Raw genomic sequence first — 18,153 nt, forward strand, 5'->3', positions numbered from 1 at the left:
ACAAATATATTTGATTAAAATGCTTCCCAATAGGGGGCCCATCTGAGATGGGTCAGACGGGAAGGAGAAAGTGGCTCAAGATCCATTTCCACTTCCTCTGATCAGCTTCCACTTAAGGATGGTAAAGAGAAAATGCCTGAATTATTAGCTCTGATGACTCAGTTCAGTCCCCAGACAGCCTATGGAACTAATTTGACCAGGAGGGGCCAAAGTCCATCAACAATTGACAAACCCTCCTGGAGAACAAAGAACATTGGCAGGGTTTAAAAGGACATTTTCTCCAGGTTTTAGGGGGTAGGGGGAACCTGACTGAGACACAGGCAGACACAGGAACCTGCCGGGGGTGGGTGTCGTTAAGCCTGGCCTATGTTGCCATTATTGGTACAGGCTCTCTCTTGCTTTAACCTCCTTTTTTCCTCTAATGCTTTGTTCTGACTGCTAAATAAGAATATTTTGGTTTAAGAAAGCTATCAGCGCTATAATACTGATCACAGGTCCCAGAAGGGAGGAAACTCATGTGCCCAAAACCCAGTCAGTCCTGCAGACTGTTAAGTGATTAATATAGGTGAAGCAGCCTGACCCTGGTTCCAGTCTAAGAGCGGGAGAATTGTGATATTTCACACAGAAAGAGGTCAGAGCAAGAGGCCTAAGATCCAAGGGGGTGCACTCAGTGAGACCAGAAAGGGGACAGACTAACCTTACTGCCATGGCTATAGGGCTAAAAATAAGAAAGTCATAGAACCCTTGAGTCTTGTGATGAACTCAAAGCTGACTTCCTTCAGAGATGCTGTATCAGGTATTCTGTCTTATGTTTCCTTACAGGTGCTCCGATTTATTCAATTTATTCACCTGATTTTCCATTATTGCATTAATCTGTGGCTATATTGTCCCCACTCTTTCTCCAACCCCTTTATCTATAGTCAGCTTCTTATGGTTCTAATTTATCTTACTTACTCTTTGCACTCACATTCATAGATTCTAAGACTGGAAGGGACCTCGAGAGGTCATCGAGTCCAGTCCCCTGCCCGCATGGCAGGACCAAAAACTGTCTAGACCATCCCTGATAGACATTTATCTAACCTACTCTTAAATATCTCCAGAGATGGAGATTCCACAACCTCCCTAGGCAATTTATTCCAGTGTTTAACCACCCTGACAGTTAGGAACTTTTTCCTAATGTCCAACCTAGACCTCCCTTGCTGCAGTTTAAACCCATTGCTTCTTGTTCTATCCTTAGAGGCTAAGGTGAACAAGTTTTCTCCCTCCTCCTTATGACACCCTTTTAGATACCTGAAAACTGCTATCATGTCCCCTCTCAGTCTTCTCTTTTCCAAACTAAACAAACCCAATTCTTTCAGCCTTCCTTCATAGGTCATGTTCTCAAGACCTTTAATCATTCTTGTTGCTCTTCTCTGGACCCTCTCCAATTTCTCCACATCTTTCTTGAAATGCGGTGCCCAGAACTGGACACAATACTCCAGCTGAGGCCTAACCAGAGCAGAGTGGAGCAGAAGAATGACTTATCGTGTCTTGCTCACAACACACCTGTTAATACATCCCAGAATCACATTTGCTTTTTTTACAACAGCATCACACTGTTGATTCATATTTAGCTTGTGGTCCACTATAACCCCTAGATCCCTTTCTGCCGTACTCCTTCCGAGACAGTCTCTTCCCATTCTGTATGTGTGAAACTGATTTTTTCTTCCTACGTGGAGCACTTCCTAAGTGGAGCACATTAAAGTGTGCTAATGTCACAGTTATATTTACCTGCATGAAGCGGCCCTCAGACGTTCCCAGATTAGCAACAGTAAGATTCCCTTTGGTGAAGACGGATATTGAAGTTAGCAGGACACTGTTGAATTGCCCCATAAACAAGTCAACCCGTTGCAAAGGAGTCGTAACCTCTAGACGATATTCATCATCTTGTGCTCCACAGTACGAGGCATTTCTTGAAAATGTCTGTCAGAAAATAAAGTAGACGTGAATAGTATCTCTTCAGCAGGGCACAGGCAGGAAAAGCTCTGTCAGAAAAAAGTCATTTGGCAAGTGGACACAAATGCATTTGATCAGAAGTACTTAGAGGTTTCAAACTGTAATTGTTTCACCAGTTATCACGTTCCACGGGGAAGATAATGATTTCTTAACATTATGGGAATATTTCCCATTTGTTTTAATATGTTTTGTCTGGATGCCCAGAAGATAATGATGTTTTTTCTATTGAATAAGTAGATATATGTAAGCATTTACATTAAGATATAGTATAGTACACGTAATATATTTTACAGTGCTTTTCATCTGAAGGTCTCAAAAATACTTTAAACTTAGATCTGCCCCAAATATAGTATCTTTTGCAAAAATATACAGAAAAAACTGGGAAGGAGTGGTAACAACATTTTGAAATTTTCAACCCCTTCCCCCCGATTTTTCCTTCTCTCCCTCCCCATTTTTATCCTTCCCCCCTTTTCAGAGACAAAAAGTAAAAAAAAAAAAAAAGGGGGGGCGGAGGGAGGGCAAGAGAGGAAGTGAGGGAGATAGAACCTGTGTCCTGATCATAGGCGTGCGCAAATGGCTCCACTTCCTGGGATGGCAAGCTGCGGGGTCCGTGCTCCCGGGCCGGAGTGCCCGGACGAACGCAGCAAGCCATTGGTCCCTCCCCTGCCTTCCCCCCTCCCCTGGAGCCATGCCACCACGCGCGCAGCGCTCTGGGGGCCGGGGCTGTGCGCTCCCGCGGGGTAGTGTTTGGCTCCGGGGGGAGGCTAGGAGCCTCATCTCATGGTAAGGAGTCTGGGGCCGGGGGGTTGGATAAGGGGTGGGGGCAGTCAGGGGACAGGGTGGGTTGGATAGGGGGTGGGATCCCGGGGGGGTGATTAAGGGTGGGGGGTCTCTGGAGGGGGCAGTCAGGGAGCAGGGGGGATTGGATGGGGCATGGGAGTCCCAGGGTCTCTCAGGGGACGGGGGGTGGATAGAGGTCAGGGCAGTCAGGGGACAGGGAGCAAGGAGGGTCCTGGGGGAGGGGCAGTGGGGGGGCTCTGGAGGGGGTGGTCAGGGGACAAGGAGCTGGGGAGGGGTTGGATGAGTCAGGAGTTCTGGGAGGGGCTGTCAGGAGGCAGGGGTTGGGGGAGGGGTTGGGGGAGGCAGGGATTGGGGGGTTGTATGGGTTGGGAGTTCTGGGGGTACTGTCAGGGGGTGGGGAGCAGTTGGATAGGCATGGGAGTACCGGGGGTCTGTCTGGGGGCGGGGGTGTGGATAAAGGTCGGGGCAGTCAGGAGACAGATAGGGGGTAGGATCCTACGGGGGCAGTCAGGGGACAAGGAGCAGGGAGGCTTAGGTAGAGCGTGGAGTCCTGGGGGGGCTGTTAGGGGCAGAGGTCCCAGGAGGGGGTATTCAGGGGACAAGTAGCAGGCGGCGTTGGAGGTTCTGAGGGGGGAAGTCAGGGGGCGGGAAGTAGGAGGGAGTGGATGGGGGCGGGGCTAGGGTGGGATTCCCTGGCTGCACACCCTAATGAAATGGGCTGCGCACGCCTATGGTCCTGATTCTGATTAAAAATAAAACCAGGTCAATATAGTTACTTAGGCTGAGATTATTTTGATCATCTACTGCTCATAAATATAAAAAGAGATTGAAAAGAATAATGTATCATGAACATTATTAGAATAGATGCTGCATTTGCAGACTTTTTAAAAATTCTCTTCTGATTATTAATGGAGAATACATGGATTTTTCTTTTCATTGGAAAAATTTCTTGAACAATATACTTTAGGTTAATCTTTAGAAAAGAAGATAACTACGCCGTACTGACAATTCAATAGTAATCTATTAACTGATAATTCCATTACTATTGATGTTTCATCTTCCATTTTGGTGAAATAATATAGATAATAAACAGGGATCCCTTAAAAGATCTATAACCACTTTAAAATTGGAAATACCAGTAGTCTAGCTATGTTTCTACTGGAACATGTTCTATGACTACACATACAAAGAAAGCAAAATATCATGGATCTCTCTTTTGAAACCAATACTGAGCTTGTGTTTTTTTCTTTCAATTTTTGTTTACTGATTTTTTTTAAAAAGCAATTTTTGTTGGGGGATATTAAAGTTTGATCCATAACCCTTTGACTTCAATAGCAAGCCAGAATAAGCTTCTACTACAACATAGTTATTTTAATTCTCATGGTTCAGATGATTTACCTTATATTACTTATGAACAAAATATTATCAAAGAGAAGGCAACCAAATACGTAAATAAACTAGTTCCTTGAGGCTTGTCAGTCAGTCAGTGCTGGATAAATGGTCAAAGACATTTAAGGCCCTTTTCCAACCTACCCAATGTTTTATTAATTGTAGTGTTTATGAAGAGACCCCCATTGGCAGCACTAGAAAGTTAAGACTCTCTTGATCCTCAGAACAATTCTAGTACAAGCTGTAGCAGTGCCAGCTTCCTCCTGCTGCCCAATCAATGTGTTTTAACTGTGACCTGAAGAAACAACCACATTTACGGGTGCTGGAAGATAGTTTATGCATGTAGAACTGTATGCATCTCAACAGCAATACTGCCAAGAAGGGGTTCCAAATTAGGCCTGGTATAGGGAATGGGGCATGGGCGGTCATGCCTAATGGTTTGCATCACAAGCCTGGAACTGAGCTAGGGTCAGAGCCAGGCCCCAAGCCAAAGGTAAGAGCCAGAGTCAGGTGCCAAACTGAAGGTCAGAGCCGGAATCAAAGCCAGGCGCCAAGCCAGGGGGTTGAAGCCGGAGACATCATCAGGGGTAAGGTGTAAGAGCAGGGACCCGGAGTGAGGCAGGAAATCAAGAACTGGGAACAGATGGGGGTCTGGAATAAGGACGAACCAAGAACAGGCTGGGAGGCAGGGCTCAGGAGTCAAGTAGGCAGGCTCTATAGCAGCCACTAGCTAAGGAGTCCTCTAGTTGCTCAGGCAACTTCTTGTGCCTCTTTCTGACCTAAGTAGAGCTTCCTAGCCAATCAATGGGGCTGGACATCTCCCCCAATCAGGAGCTTTGTGGGCAGGGCCCTTTGCAAGCTAGAGCTTCACTGGTCCCTTTCTCCAATCATTCAAGTGACCATGGTCTGAGCACTGCCTGGGGACATGTGGGCCCAGGTTCAAGGCTGTTGATTCCTCCCATCTTCTCCAGCACTGATTTCAGTGGGACTGTTTGTATGTTTGAAGTGCTTTGCTGGATCGGTTTTGATGCTGTTATTTTGATGTGATGTGAAGTGGACACCTGCCCACAAAGAACTGTTTTGGACAATGAGCTCGTTTCATATAGGCCACCAAATAATCATCAGAGGGTAATGACTTTAGGTAATTACCACTACACTCACTTCCTCTAAAATTCATGTTTGGTTAATACATAACACATTTAGCCTCTCTTCTCTTCGCAAGCAGGGTTATTTTGCAGTTCTAGTCTGGCCAGTCTAGAAGTGTCTGCAAAACATCTACACAGAGATGCAATGAGCACAAATAGTTCCAGCAGAGAAGGATACAAAACCCTTGCACTTTTGGGGCAGAACTCTCAGCTGTAACCCCTCTGAACATGTATCCATCTCAGCCACTGTTCCCTTGCTATAACCCCATCTCCATATTGAGAGAGGAACCTGTGACTCCTCTGCATCTGTGCTGCTGACCTCCTTTGAAGAGTTCCCTTCTGGGGCACAAAATGTACATCAAAACCTCATCTTCTGCAATTTGAACATTCTGCCAGTCCTCATTAAACATTTTCCAATCCCTTATTAATAGCAAGTGGCCTATATTTTCCCTCCTGCTCCTAACAGATCACACCTTCCTGTATCCTCCTAAAGACAGATGTGACCAGACTGACCCTCCTCCCAGATGTCCTGGTTTTGGACGTCTCCCCAAGGACATGTTGAACACAAGGCCTTTCCACAAATCCTGGCTCTGCACGGGATAAACACAAAGCTGCTCTTTGAATGGAGCAAAGAGGCCACCCCAAAAACTAGAGCAAGGAGTTGGACAGAAAGTTTTAAATGGTCTCACCCATTTCTCTTAGTTCTTGCTAGCCAACCTAAAGTAAATCACTGTTTGAGCTAACACAAAATACTACTGGGAAAATGAGGTGCTGTTGTTTGAACCCTTTGACCCTGTGAAGACTGAGTCCCTTCCTGACACAAATACTCTGCCAACTATTCTATGGTAATATGGAAAATAACTGATCTCTGGGTTACACATTTACAATATTATGCCAAATCCTAGTGACAAATCACATAAATATTGAAATAACCAGGGACCCTGCTGATATGTGTTTGGGTTTGGTTACATTGTTTCTTATGCATGACTAGGAGTGAAAGTGGTGTATATGACTCAGAAAGAAAAATGTTAATGTGATAGAGGTGTGCCATTGGAATGTGATGAGCTGTAGTAGGCAAGTGTTGAATTCTGCCCATATCCAGTATGGACATGAGGTAATAATCCTATTTGCTCAAAGGGGAAATTGTAACTACTTGGAATTTGCCCTGGATCCAGTCTGAAAAATACATGTTGCCAGCTGGTCAAAAGAGTCTCTGAGCTAGGCTAGCAAGAATTGTCACTGCCTGAAGATTAACTGATGCTTGTACATTCAATTTAGCTGACATAAAATTAAAATTTCTTGATATAAAGTTCCATATTTGAAACCAAATGTCCAAAATGTGATGGCCTCAAAATATTTGCCACCCTCTTCCCTCGAACTCCTCCAAAAGTGCCTTTTTATGAAGCTATCCAATTAGACAAGTATCAGATTTCAAAATATCCAATATAAACCAGACTGGGAGAAATAAAGGCTTTAGTTAAGGATTTCTACTAAGTCTCTGCGATAGCTGCAGATCCTGCAATCCCCAGGGGTCTGTACTGGGCCCAGTCCTATTCAACATATTCATAAATGATCTGGAAAATGGCGTAAACAGTGAGGTGGCAAAATTTGCAGATGATACAAAACTACTCAAGATAGTTAAGTCCCAGGCAGACTGTGAAGAGCTACAAAAGGAACTCGCAACACTGGGCAACAAAATGGCAGATGAAATTCAATGTTGATAAATGCAAAGTAATGCACATTGGAAAACATAATCCCAACTATACATATAAAATGATGGGGTCTAAATTAGCTGTTACCACTCAAGAAAGAGATCTTGGAGTCATTATGGATAATTCTCTGAAAACATCCACTCAATGTGCAGCGGCAGTCAAAAAAGCGAACAGAATATTGGGAATCACTAAGAAAGGGATAGATAATATGACAGAAAATATCATATTGCCTCTATATAAATCCATGGTACATCCACATCTTGAATACGGTGTGCAGATGTGGTTGCCCCATCTCGAAAAAGATATATTGGACTTGGAAAAGGTTCAGAAAAGGGCAACAAAAGTGATTAGAGGTACGGAACAGCTGCCATATGAGGAGAGATTAATAAACTGGGACTTTTCAGCTTGGAAAAAAGATAGAAGCATAGAATATCAGGGTTGGAAGGGACCTTAGGAGGTCATCTAGTCCAACCCCCTACTCAAAGCAGGACCAATCCCCAAACAGAGTTTTTACCCCAGTTCCCTAAATAGCCCCCTCAAGGCTTGAACTCACAACCCTAGGTTTAGCAAGCCCATGCTCAAATCATTGAGCTATCCCTCCCCACCCATAAACGGCTCCGCTTTACCAGCCACACCGCACTGTGCTGCTCCTTCAGCCGCCCCCACAAACTGCTTGGCTCCGCTTCACTCGCTCGCTGTTCTGTGGACCGCTCCAACAGTCCCACAAACTGCTCGGCTTTGCCAGCCGTGCCACTCCACCAGCCATCCCATGAACTGCTCCAGCTGCCACCGCAAACTGCTCAGCTCACTATTCCGTGGGCCGCTCCAACCGTCCCGCAAACTGCTCCACTCTGTCAGATGCTTAGCAATATATCTTCAGACTCCCCGACTAGTTAACACAGCACTCAGTGATCTCAGGTCAGCAATTTTAGCTCTTTTAGTGATTTCAGCTTGTAGTAGGGGAGCCCCAGTGTTGGTGCACTATTGGCCCAAAGTGAATTCAGCTCAGCAATCTCTAGCTAGACTCCTAATGGAAGCAAAATTAGCTCTGCTATTCAACAGTGGAGAGAGGGGAGTAGTGCAATTGGTGTTCCAGACCCTCAAAAGGGGCCCCATACCATCAGGTACACATACCAGTCCCCAACCTCTCTCCGATGACTAAGGGGGGGGGATATGATTGAGGTCTATAAAATCATGACTGGTGTGAAGAAAGTAAATAAGGAAGTGCTATTTACTCCTCATAACACAAGAACCAGGGGTCACCAAATGAAATTAATAGGCAGCAGGTTTAAAACAAACAAAAGGAAAAAGAACAGGAGTACTTGTGGCACCTTAGAGACTAACAAATTTATTAGAGCATAAGCTTTCGTGGACTACAGCCCACTTCTTCGGACTAACTAAATTTGTTAGTCTCTAAGGTGCCACAAGTACTCCTGTTCTTTTTGCGGATACAGACTAACACGGCTGCTACTCTGAAACAAAAGGAAGTATTTTTTCACACAACGCACAGTCAACCTGTGGAACTCACTGCCAGAGAATGTGTGAAAGCCAAGACTATAACAGGGTTCAAAAAAGAACTAGATAAATTCATGGAGGATAGGTCCATCAATGGCTTTTAGCCATGATGGGCAGGGATGGTGTCCCTAGCCTCTGTTTGCCAGAAGCTGGGAATGGGTGGCAGGGGATGGATCACTTGATGATTCCCTGTTCTGTTCATTCCCTCTGGGGCACCTGGCATTGGCCACTGTTGGAAGACAGGATACTGGGCTAGATGGACCTTTGCTCTGACCCAGTATGGCCATTCTTATGTTCTTATTATGTTCTAATCTGCAATCATTAATGATCTCTTCTGGCCTCTGCCATCCAAAATCCTGCTCCCAAATTATGTGAGTTTCTCAATCAGAAAAAGTCATAATATTTAATATCTTGAATGAACTAGAAATGAATGATTTAATCATGGCAGCAGGTCTCATGATTCAAGTGAATGGTGAATGTGTAAAAAAAGCACATTTACTTTTCAATACAAAAGTAAAATAATAAATGTGCAGGTAGCAGTACTTAGAGGTTTGGGGAATCTGAAACTGAGGTACAAGATGAGCATAAGGTTGGGCAGGGAAGGATGACCTTTTTCATCAAGTAAATCAGAAAAAAAATGGATACTTAGGCATTTCCACAGAGTAAAACTTGAATCAGAAAAATCTGTAGCTCTCTCTGAAGTAATGGCGAGTTTTAGGTACAAGTGAGTGGATCTCCAGGTTTTTAAATTGATAGAGAAAAATAGATTAACATTTTTGAAAAGGGGCAAAAAACAATTAGAACATGGCAGATATGAAGACTTTATATTTCTGTGTATTTAACTAAAATTAGTTAAAATTATGAAACCAATCAGTTACGTTGCATCTTTGTGCAGTATGCAGCCTGAGGTCAGCTTCATTAAGCACAAATGGTAGTGTAGTCTTTGAAGATCTAAACAATTAAACATTTTGTTAATTCTTTTTTTTATTATATGGAGATATACCTATCTCATAGAACTGGAAGGGAATGTGAAAAGTCATTGAGTCCAGTCCCCTGCCTTCACAGTAGGACCAACTACTGTCCCTGACAGATTTTTGCCCCAGATCCCTAAAGGCCCCCTCAAGGATTGAACTCACAACCCTGGGTTTAGCAGGCCAATGCTCAAACCACTGAGCTATCCCCCTCCTTTTTAAGGCCCCAATGCAGGAAAACAGATTCTTTATGTTCCATTGAATGTTCAAACACTCTCTTGACTAGGGATGGACTTAAACATGTGCTCTTCAGTCAGGGACTGCCTTTTTGTTCTCTGTTTGTATAACTCCTAGCACAATGGACTCCTGATCCATGACTGAGTCTCCTAGGCACTACAGCAGTGGTTCTCAACCTCTTTGCCATTGTGGGCTCTCTATTTATAACATGGGCCGCACCCACACAATATATATACTACCTGTATGGCACTGAGGATGTCACATGGGCTGCAGCTGTGTGCTGATTGGGCTGCAAGTGGTCACGGGCCACAGATTGAGAACCACTCTGCACTACGGTAATACAAATAAATGAATAAATGTGCTTAAACACTTGCTGAATCAAAGCCTATATTTTTAACAAAGAAAAGGCAAGGAAACATTTGCAATCTATATCAACACAAGTACTGTCCCACAATAATATCTCCACGATCAGGCACTCCCATCCACAGAGAGAGTGGGCGGGACCACCAGCACTTAGTGGGTCTGGACATTTGTCAATGATAGGATAAATATTCAAAAAATAAATTTGGTATAAAAATGCACAGAATAGATAGTCTTAGATATTGGACTGATTTCCTAGCCTATTTGGAAGGAAGAAGGCCAAAGTCTCTATAGAGACAACTCTCCAAAACAAGGTTTTGTCTTTATGGTTCCAGGGCGGTCAATGAATTAGGATTAGCGATAAACAAAAAGTACTGTCACCATAGAACACAATTTTCAAGAGTGTCTGCCCTCATGGTATACAGTTAAGAAAAAGTAGCTGTGACGCTGTGCAGTCTATATGGTTTTATAAAAATATGATAATAAGTGAATATAATGTAACTGGGATATGCTTCATGCAAAAGGTCTCTTGTAAGGTATCATTACAAAGCTTATAATCTACTGAGTGTGATCATTCTGTTTGTATAAATATACCACTCTTGTATCTGAAGCTAGAAATATGAAATATAACTCTGAGGGCCTATTGTAATTATGCAAAGTGTGGGTCATTAATGGTGGTTTGGAATCTTGATGACTCCCATTAACCAGGACCATTGTCTGCAGATGGCTGTGTTTTACCTGTGAGTCTTCCTGTATATGTGTGTGCTGGCAAGTAAGTAATGAAGTCTTGCAGTGACATGTGATCATGTCACTTGAACTGGAATCCATCTTTAACCTGGTGCTTTTCCAGTGTGTGTGTGTGTGTGGGGGGGGGGGGGTGGAAACCCAGAGGGACAAAGGGTTCCCGCCTTATGCAAAAGATATATAAAGGGGTGGAACAGAACAAAGAGAGAGAGGAAAGAGCCATCATGAAGAATCCCCTAGCTACCACCTAAGCTGGAACAAGAGCTGTAGCAGGGGAAAGAATTGTGCCCAGGTCTGGAAGGTGTCCAGTCTGAGAAAAAAAATTACTGAAGCATCTCTAAGGGTGAGATTATCTGTATTTAGTTTGATTAGACATAGATTTGTGCATTTTATTTTATTTTGCTTGGTGACTTACTTTGTTCTGTCTGTTACTACTTGGAACCACTTAAATCCTACTTTCTATATTTAATAAAATCACTTTTTCCTTATTAATTAACTCAGAGTATGTATTAATACCTGGGGGAGCAAACAACTGTGCATATCTCTCTATCATTGTTATAGAGGGTGAACAATTTATGAGTTTACCCTGCATAAGCTTTATACAGGGTAAAATGGATTTATTTGGTTTTAGACTCCATTGGGAGTTGGGCATCTGAGTGCTAAAGACAACATACTTCTGTGAGTTGTTTTCAGATAAACCTGCAGCTTTGGGGTGAGTAATTCAGACCCTGGGTCTTTGTTGGAGCATATGGAAGTGTCTGGCTCAGCAAGACAGGGTGCTGGAGTCCTGAGCTGGCAGGGAAAACAGGGATAGTAGTAGTCTTGGCACATCAGGTGGCAGCTCTCAGGGGGGTTTCTGTGATCCAACCCATCACAGTAGCAATCTTAGATGTATCAACACAGTCTCAAGAGAAAGAGCAAATAAGGGAAAATAGGGCAACCGTGGCGGCTCCCCTCTCTAAACAGTCTTGTATATTTTTAATAAAATACAAATACTATGCTCCCTATAGTGCCTTCCATCTGAGATTTCAAGACAGTATACAAACACTTAATTAGTTTAGTTTCACGACCCTCCAGCGAGGTAGATGAGTATTATTACCCCCGTGTTTCATGATGAAACCGAGACACAAAGAATGAAAACCTGGCCCTGTTGTCTTCAGGGAGGCCAGGATTTCACCCAGAGAGCTTACATCATTTGCCCAATGTCACACTGGAAGTCTGTTGGAAGGCTAAGGAATAGAACCCATATCTCCAGTTTCCCGGTTTTGTGCAGAACCCAAAACCCATTACAAAAGTGCCCAAAAGAACTGGACTTTGGAAGGAATTATTCCTGAGGTGTCACGTACCTCATAAATCTCCACTTCTGTCACATACCAATCTGTTTAATTCTGGGCTCTGGTAGAGACAACTACTCAGTTCTTGTAGTTATAACTCTGCAACCAATTGAGAAGAGGGGGAAAACAACAATGCCAAACTTTCCCGTTTCTGGCACAATTACAAACCCTATTTGCTTCATCCTTCTCTGGCCTATTTCCTCAACAAAGGACAACTTGAACAATCTCCTTTTCCACTTCCCAAGTGGTGTCCATGACACAGTTGGACAAAATGAATAAAATACAAGGAAAAAGGTAAAGCAGACATGTAAATGGATTTCCCCTTTCATCCCTCAAAGGCAGAAGGGTGAATTTTTTCTGCATGATTAAGTAGTACAGACTGTTTGTGAAACTGGACAAAACGTTGTTTAAAATCTTGAAGATTTCCTACCTCTGCGGGTATATAAACTGGCACGCATGGTCTGAATTCCTTTCAAGTTACTCACATGACTAATTCACATGACTTGCTTTGGAAGAAAGCAGATTAGAAGAAATCTCTATAAAACAAAAATCTACAGTACAATAGACCAAACCTCAAGAAATAAGTACAGTAAATAAATGAGACATGCAAATTCTGCAGCAACAGAGGCAATTGCAAGGTCCGCTTCTAGAATGTATGCAAATCCTCACCCAGGGCCACATTCAGATCCAGCACCCAGTCCAAGGAGCTCAGTGAAGCACTTGTGAAATGCACTGGGGAATGAGATGAGATTTTCCTACCTGTGCCCAATTGCTGATGTAACCTCTGGGAGGGGAACTATGCTGACAGGAGGATCTATGAAACATTGGGTTCCCTGATCCTAACCCTGAGCTACCTCCCTCCATATCAGCCATGGAAAGGACTCATGCTGAGCCATCATTTATGTCATGCACGGGGCACATGCCCTGTGCAGACCCTTCCACTCATCCAATACTGTAACCAGTCCAGTTCTGCTCCTTAGTAAAACATTGCACAACAACTTATGCATGTTCCAAGAATAGGTGGGTGTGTTCCCAAGAAAAGCTGCTGCATGTAAATAAGCAGGAAATGCCATACAAACAATACTTGGGTTTTGTTTGTTTTTCACTGATCCACAGAGTAAATGCTCATGATAAGAACAATGTAACTTGTTGGTACCTAAGTTATTGCTGGTGCTAATTTCATGTTCATATCCTCCCACCTAGGTTTCTCAACAAAATATTATGAATAAAGGCACTGATTCATCCCCATTGGTACATTGCACCCTCCTTGCACTGATGGGCTGCTGTGGGGGTTAAATATCAAGAAGGGCAGGCACTGTCATTCCTGGGTATCCTGGCTTGATAGGGCAGGTTGAATTTGCAGCAGAGACTTAATAGAAGCCTGTCCAGTATAGGCTGTCTGGGGGACTCAATGAATTAGTACATGACCTAATAATGCTGCCCGGTTTTGGGTTAGCACTGAACCATTGCTCATTCCTATGGCAAAGTAGGAGTTGTGGTGCCATGCGGTACCCACCCTCAGCCAGGCAGACTTTTTGCCTCCAGGCACTTACAGCCAGGGGTGCTGGAACAATACGTATAGTGGGGGTGCTGAGAACCATTGAACAAAACGGTAAACCTTGTGTATGATGAAAACCACTTCATGCCAGAGGGTGCTGCCACACCCCTAGCACCTCTATGTCCAGCACCTATGCTTAAGGCTCCAATCCAGGACCTGATTGTTCTGCATGTGTCCCCGTCATAGGTGAATTCCACCCAGGAAGAATTTATTGGCTGTCTGTTGGGATTAGAGAAATGTCCATTTTCAAAACGGGGATCAAACCACATGGAATATTTTCCTTTGGCTTCAACAAAGCATCATCAGGCCCCACGCTTCTTTGTCAGGTCTCTACAGAGGGTTTTGGAGGCCTGGGTCAAAATCTGAAACTGAGGTTCCCCCACCCCCATCCAAAAAATTACCATGGAGGTAAAAGACTTTAAGAAGAGGGGGAAAAAGTGGAGTCAAAGAGGGCCCAGGCCTGTGAAGTTGCTGCCCTCCTCACTGGGATGGGTCGGGCTCTACCCTGCATGTGGCCAGGGGCACGCTTGTCCCTGAGCTCTGGCCCCACTGCTGGTGGGACCGGTATCCCCCAACCTGCTCCTGCCTCTGGGCTCCTGGCCTGGTGTGTTGCCTCAGGCTTGGCACAATGATGCCAGCAGTGGCTATGATGGGATCTGGGCTCTGCTAGGGCAAGCAAGTCACTCCATGCAATATTGAAGGCAGGCACCAAACCTGAGTGGCACTGTGACCCAGTGTGCCAGGTTGCAATCCTACCCACTCTAGTTTGGCCCCTATGTAATGTTGGGGACTCTCTCAAATATGGGGCCTGGGCAAACCGCCCCTTTTGCCTCCTAAACCCAGCCCTGATCCTGGTGACAAATGAGGTGATGAAACAGAGAAAAATATGCAGAATGGGACAGATTTTATTCTCATACACCTGGGCAAATCCACTGGGCTAAATTCATCCCTGGTATAAACTGATACATCTTCCACTATCTTTGGAAAACTCAAATCTGAGTTTCTATGAATCAATGAAAGCCACATTTATGACTGAAGAACTAAGGGGTTGATCCAGCACTCATTTAAGTCAATGGAAAGAATCCTACAGATTTCAATGTATTGGATTGGACCTTCTGCCTTTTTCAAACATCAAGTTTCTAACGAGCTTCAACTGAAGCACTAGAGCTTTTCTTTAAAATGTAAAAAAAGTTGCAATTTTTTTTAAGTAAAAAATTGTTCCCATCCCCCACTCCTTTTGTGCTTGAAAATGACTCAAATGTTTTTGATGAAACTTTCAGGGGGAAAATGCACTCCCTTTCCGAGAGCAAGCATCTCATATCTTGGCTGCAAAGGTAAACCTCTGAAAAAGCTATAAACAACTGAAAATAATCCTTTAGAAAGGAAATGTTTAGGCAACCTTAGCTAGAGGTGATGCTATGTGTGTTCCCTATAATTACAACTACACATGCAAAAAGTCACATGGAAACAGCACCTTGTAGCAAAACAAAAAAACAAAACAAAACAAAAAGCTTGGAAGGAAATATTACATTTAACACACAATTTACACTTTAAAGACCTGATCCCAAATCCACTGAAGTCAATAGAAATATTATTTAAATTAATCATACCCCCCAAAAAGGTAGTTCTGTGAAAAAAGTCACTGGTGTACATTTCACATAGTAATATAGCATCATTCCAATCAACTCTTAATACTTGATGCTTTGGTCTATTTCACTGCTGAATAACAGAAAAAAAGAGGTGAGACTGGTTACTGGTGAGACTGGTAACAAGGTAGAAAAGACATACATGTTAGTGTAATTAGTTAATACAAATTAAAAACATTGCACATTCTATTGTCAAGATCAGTCAAAGAGTTATTTGTTTTTGTCATTGACCACTGTTGCATTAGTTCTTGTAATCTAGTTAGTGCATTAGCACTAAGTAAATACTATTGATTCAGTCAGATATAATGGACCTATGCAATCTTTGAATTTTGTCCATTTCATTTATACTAATTTTATGACGTTTCACTCACTACACAAATTATCATTGTGGAGGTGTTGGTTCATTATTCAGTTTAATGAATTAAAAATAAGACACAAAGGATGTTGGTAAAATATCCAGACTTGGTGTCAGCAAGTGCTTCTCCCATGGAAGTCCCTAGGACACATTCATTTGTGACTTATGGCTTATCTGTGAAAGTTATTCCAGAAAAAGGTAGGGTGTGAATTTACAATGAAATAGTTATTGTGGAATAATTCCATATTTAGAGAAGCCCTTAAACAGTGGTGTAAGAGACATGTTGGATGAAATTAGGTCAGAAGATGGGTATGAGTTTAAGGGTAAAGTAGTATAATTTGTACCTATTTCCATTCAGTAAGTGTGCAAAAGCAGAATAACATACACCAGTGGCTCTCAAACTTTTTTACTGGTGACCCCTTTCACATAGCAAGCCTCTGAGTGTGACCCCTCTTATAAATTAAAAACACTTTTTTAATATATTTAACACCATCATAAATGCTGGAGGCAAAGCAGGGTTTGGGGTGGAGGCGGACAGCTTGCGACTCCCCATGTAATAACCTCGTGACCTCCCGAGGGGTCCCGACCCCCAGTTTGAGAACCCCTGACATACACACAGAGGAGGCAGAGCACACCTTATATTACATCCTCCTGTTGGGTGCCTTTTTTGGGCTGCAATTTCTTCTTCTGCTCCCTCAGTACTTTCCTTGCTACAACCATTCATTCTGCTCACCTGCTGCAAGCCAAATTGCACAGCTTGCATTGCTTTGCCACCTGCATTCGTCTTCTAATCCATTTATGTCATTGCTTAAGCCACCAGTAAATTTGGCCCATTGTTTACAGTAATGGTATTCTTTATAAAATACAGGATCTGACTCTGGTTTCTCAGAATCAGGTGTAAATCAGGAGTTGTGGAGTTACAATGATGTCAAACCCGTGTGAGAGCAGAATCTGTCCCAAAGCGTACGTTATACAATTGCTTACTTCTGTGACAAGCCAAGGCATTTACTGCGAAGGTGCTGAAGACAGACCTGGACTAAGGAACTGAGGTTCCTTTAAAGTCTCCTGATGCTGAAGCCCAATTTCCTGTTGCTGCTCTAGGGCTAGCAGTTGTGAAAGTGCCAAGGGGTCACCAACTTAGATAAAACTACAACTCAAATTGGACTGGACCTGACTGGACGTGATGCTGAGGACAGCTGAAGCAGGATAGGTACTGAGGGAGCTGAAGTGCCATACATACGTGTTTGCATGATTTAGACTTTCACTTCAGACATGACAAAAAGGGGGAACTGGGAGTGGAGGGACATGGGTTATAATACCAACCATCAGAGGGATGAGATTCTGAAATAGCCTCTTGTTGAGAGTTGTAGGGGCAAACAACAGTAAGTTTTAAGAGAGAGCTGGACAATTATGCATGCAATTGTATGATGGGGTTGTTTGTGAAGGGAGAGGGCTGGGCTCACTTCCATAAATTATGTTCCTAAAAGCTCATGCTTCAGGATCTCTGCTGGTCACCTGGGGTCAGGAAGGGATTTCTCCCTCCTCCAGTGTATTCTGGGTAGGTTTTTTTTTTAAATCTCCTTCCTCTATAGCATCAGAAGAGACAGTGTCTATGGCTGGAGACAGTGGATGGGGAGAGCCAGGGCTCTGAGGTGAGAGTGAGCTTTCTCTCTCTCTCAGGTGGCTGGTTCTTACTCACATGTTCAGGGTCTAACTGATCACCATATGTGAGGTTGGGAAAGCATTTTCTCCTAGGTCAGATTGGCAGTACCGGGGGGTCAGGGAGAAGGGGTTCATCTTCCTCTGCAGTGTGTGGGTCCTGGTCACCTGCCAGGATTATCTGTATATATTTCACTTAATCATTCCCCTGCTTGCGCAGCGTCCTTGGGCATTGGTGCACCTTGATCCCTCATATTCTCGTCCTGTGGCATATAATAGTCTAGTCTCCAAGGGGCTGTAATATTTGGGTCTAATTTTGGTTGTTGGGTTTAATATGCGGGTTCTGGGTGGTTTCAGTACCCTGTGATGTACAGGAGGTCAGACTAAATGATCTGGTGGTCTCTTCTGGCCTTAAACTCTATGACTGTATCTCAGACAATGTGGTTACGCAGTAAGGCACATGTGCCCGTTTGGACGATGCAGTACATTATTATGTTTGTTCATTTTGCTTCTTATAGGTGACACAGCAAAAGTGGGTTTTTAGGAGGGGTGTGACTGAGGAGAAGGAGGTGACTTTAGAAACAGACCTAGGGAGAGTGTCCCAAGCATTGGGGATGGGATGGAAGAAGGGTCAGAGGCAGGAGTGGGACAAAGGATGGCATCATTTGTGGAACGGAGGGGATGGGAAGGAACTTTGAAGGAGGCAAGGTTGGAGACTGGCTTCAGCCTGAT

General features: G+C 43.6%; 1 protein-coding gene across 10 annotated transcripts in view; it reads right to left on the reverse strand.

Annotated features, from left to right (window-relative positions):
* Positions 1 to 18,153, reverse strand: part of MET (MET proto-oncogene, receptor tyrosine kinase) — a 131,701-nt gene that overhangs the window by 74,801 nt on the left and 38,747 nt on the right. For all 10 annotated transcript variants that reach the window (XM_065556223.1, XM_065556235.1, XM_042843730.2 and 7 more), the window contains one exon: positions 1,771 to 1,962. In XM_065556223.1, coding sequence (XP_065412295.1) covers positions 1,771 to 1,962 — 192 coding nt within the window. The remainder of the gene's footprint in view (positions 1 to 1,770; positions 1,963 to 18,153) is intronic.

The sequence above is a fragment of the Chrysemys picta genome, chromosome 1 (assembly GCF_011386835.1).
Source record: "Chrysemys picta bellii isolate R12L10 chromosome 1, ASM1138683v2, whole genome shotgun sequence".
Taxonomy (NCBI): Eukaryota; Metazoa; Chordata; order Testudines; family Emydidae; genus Chrysemys; species Chrysemys picta.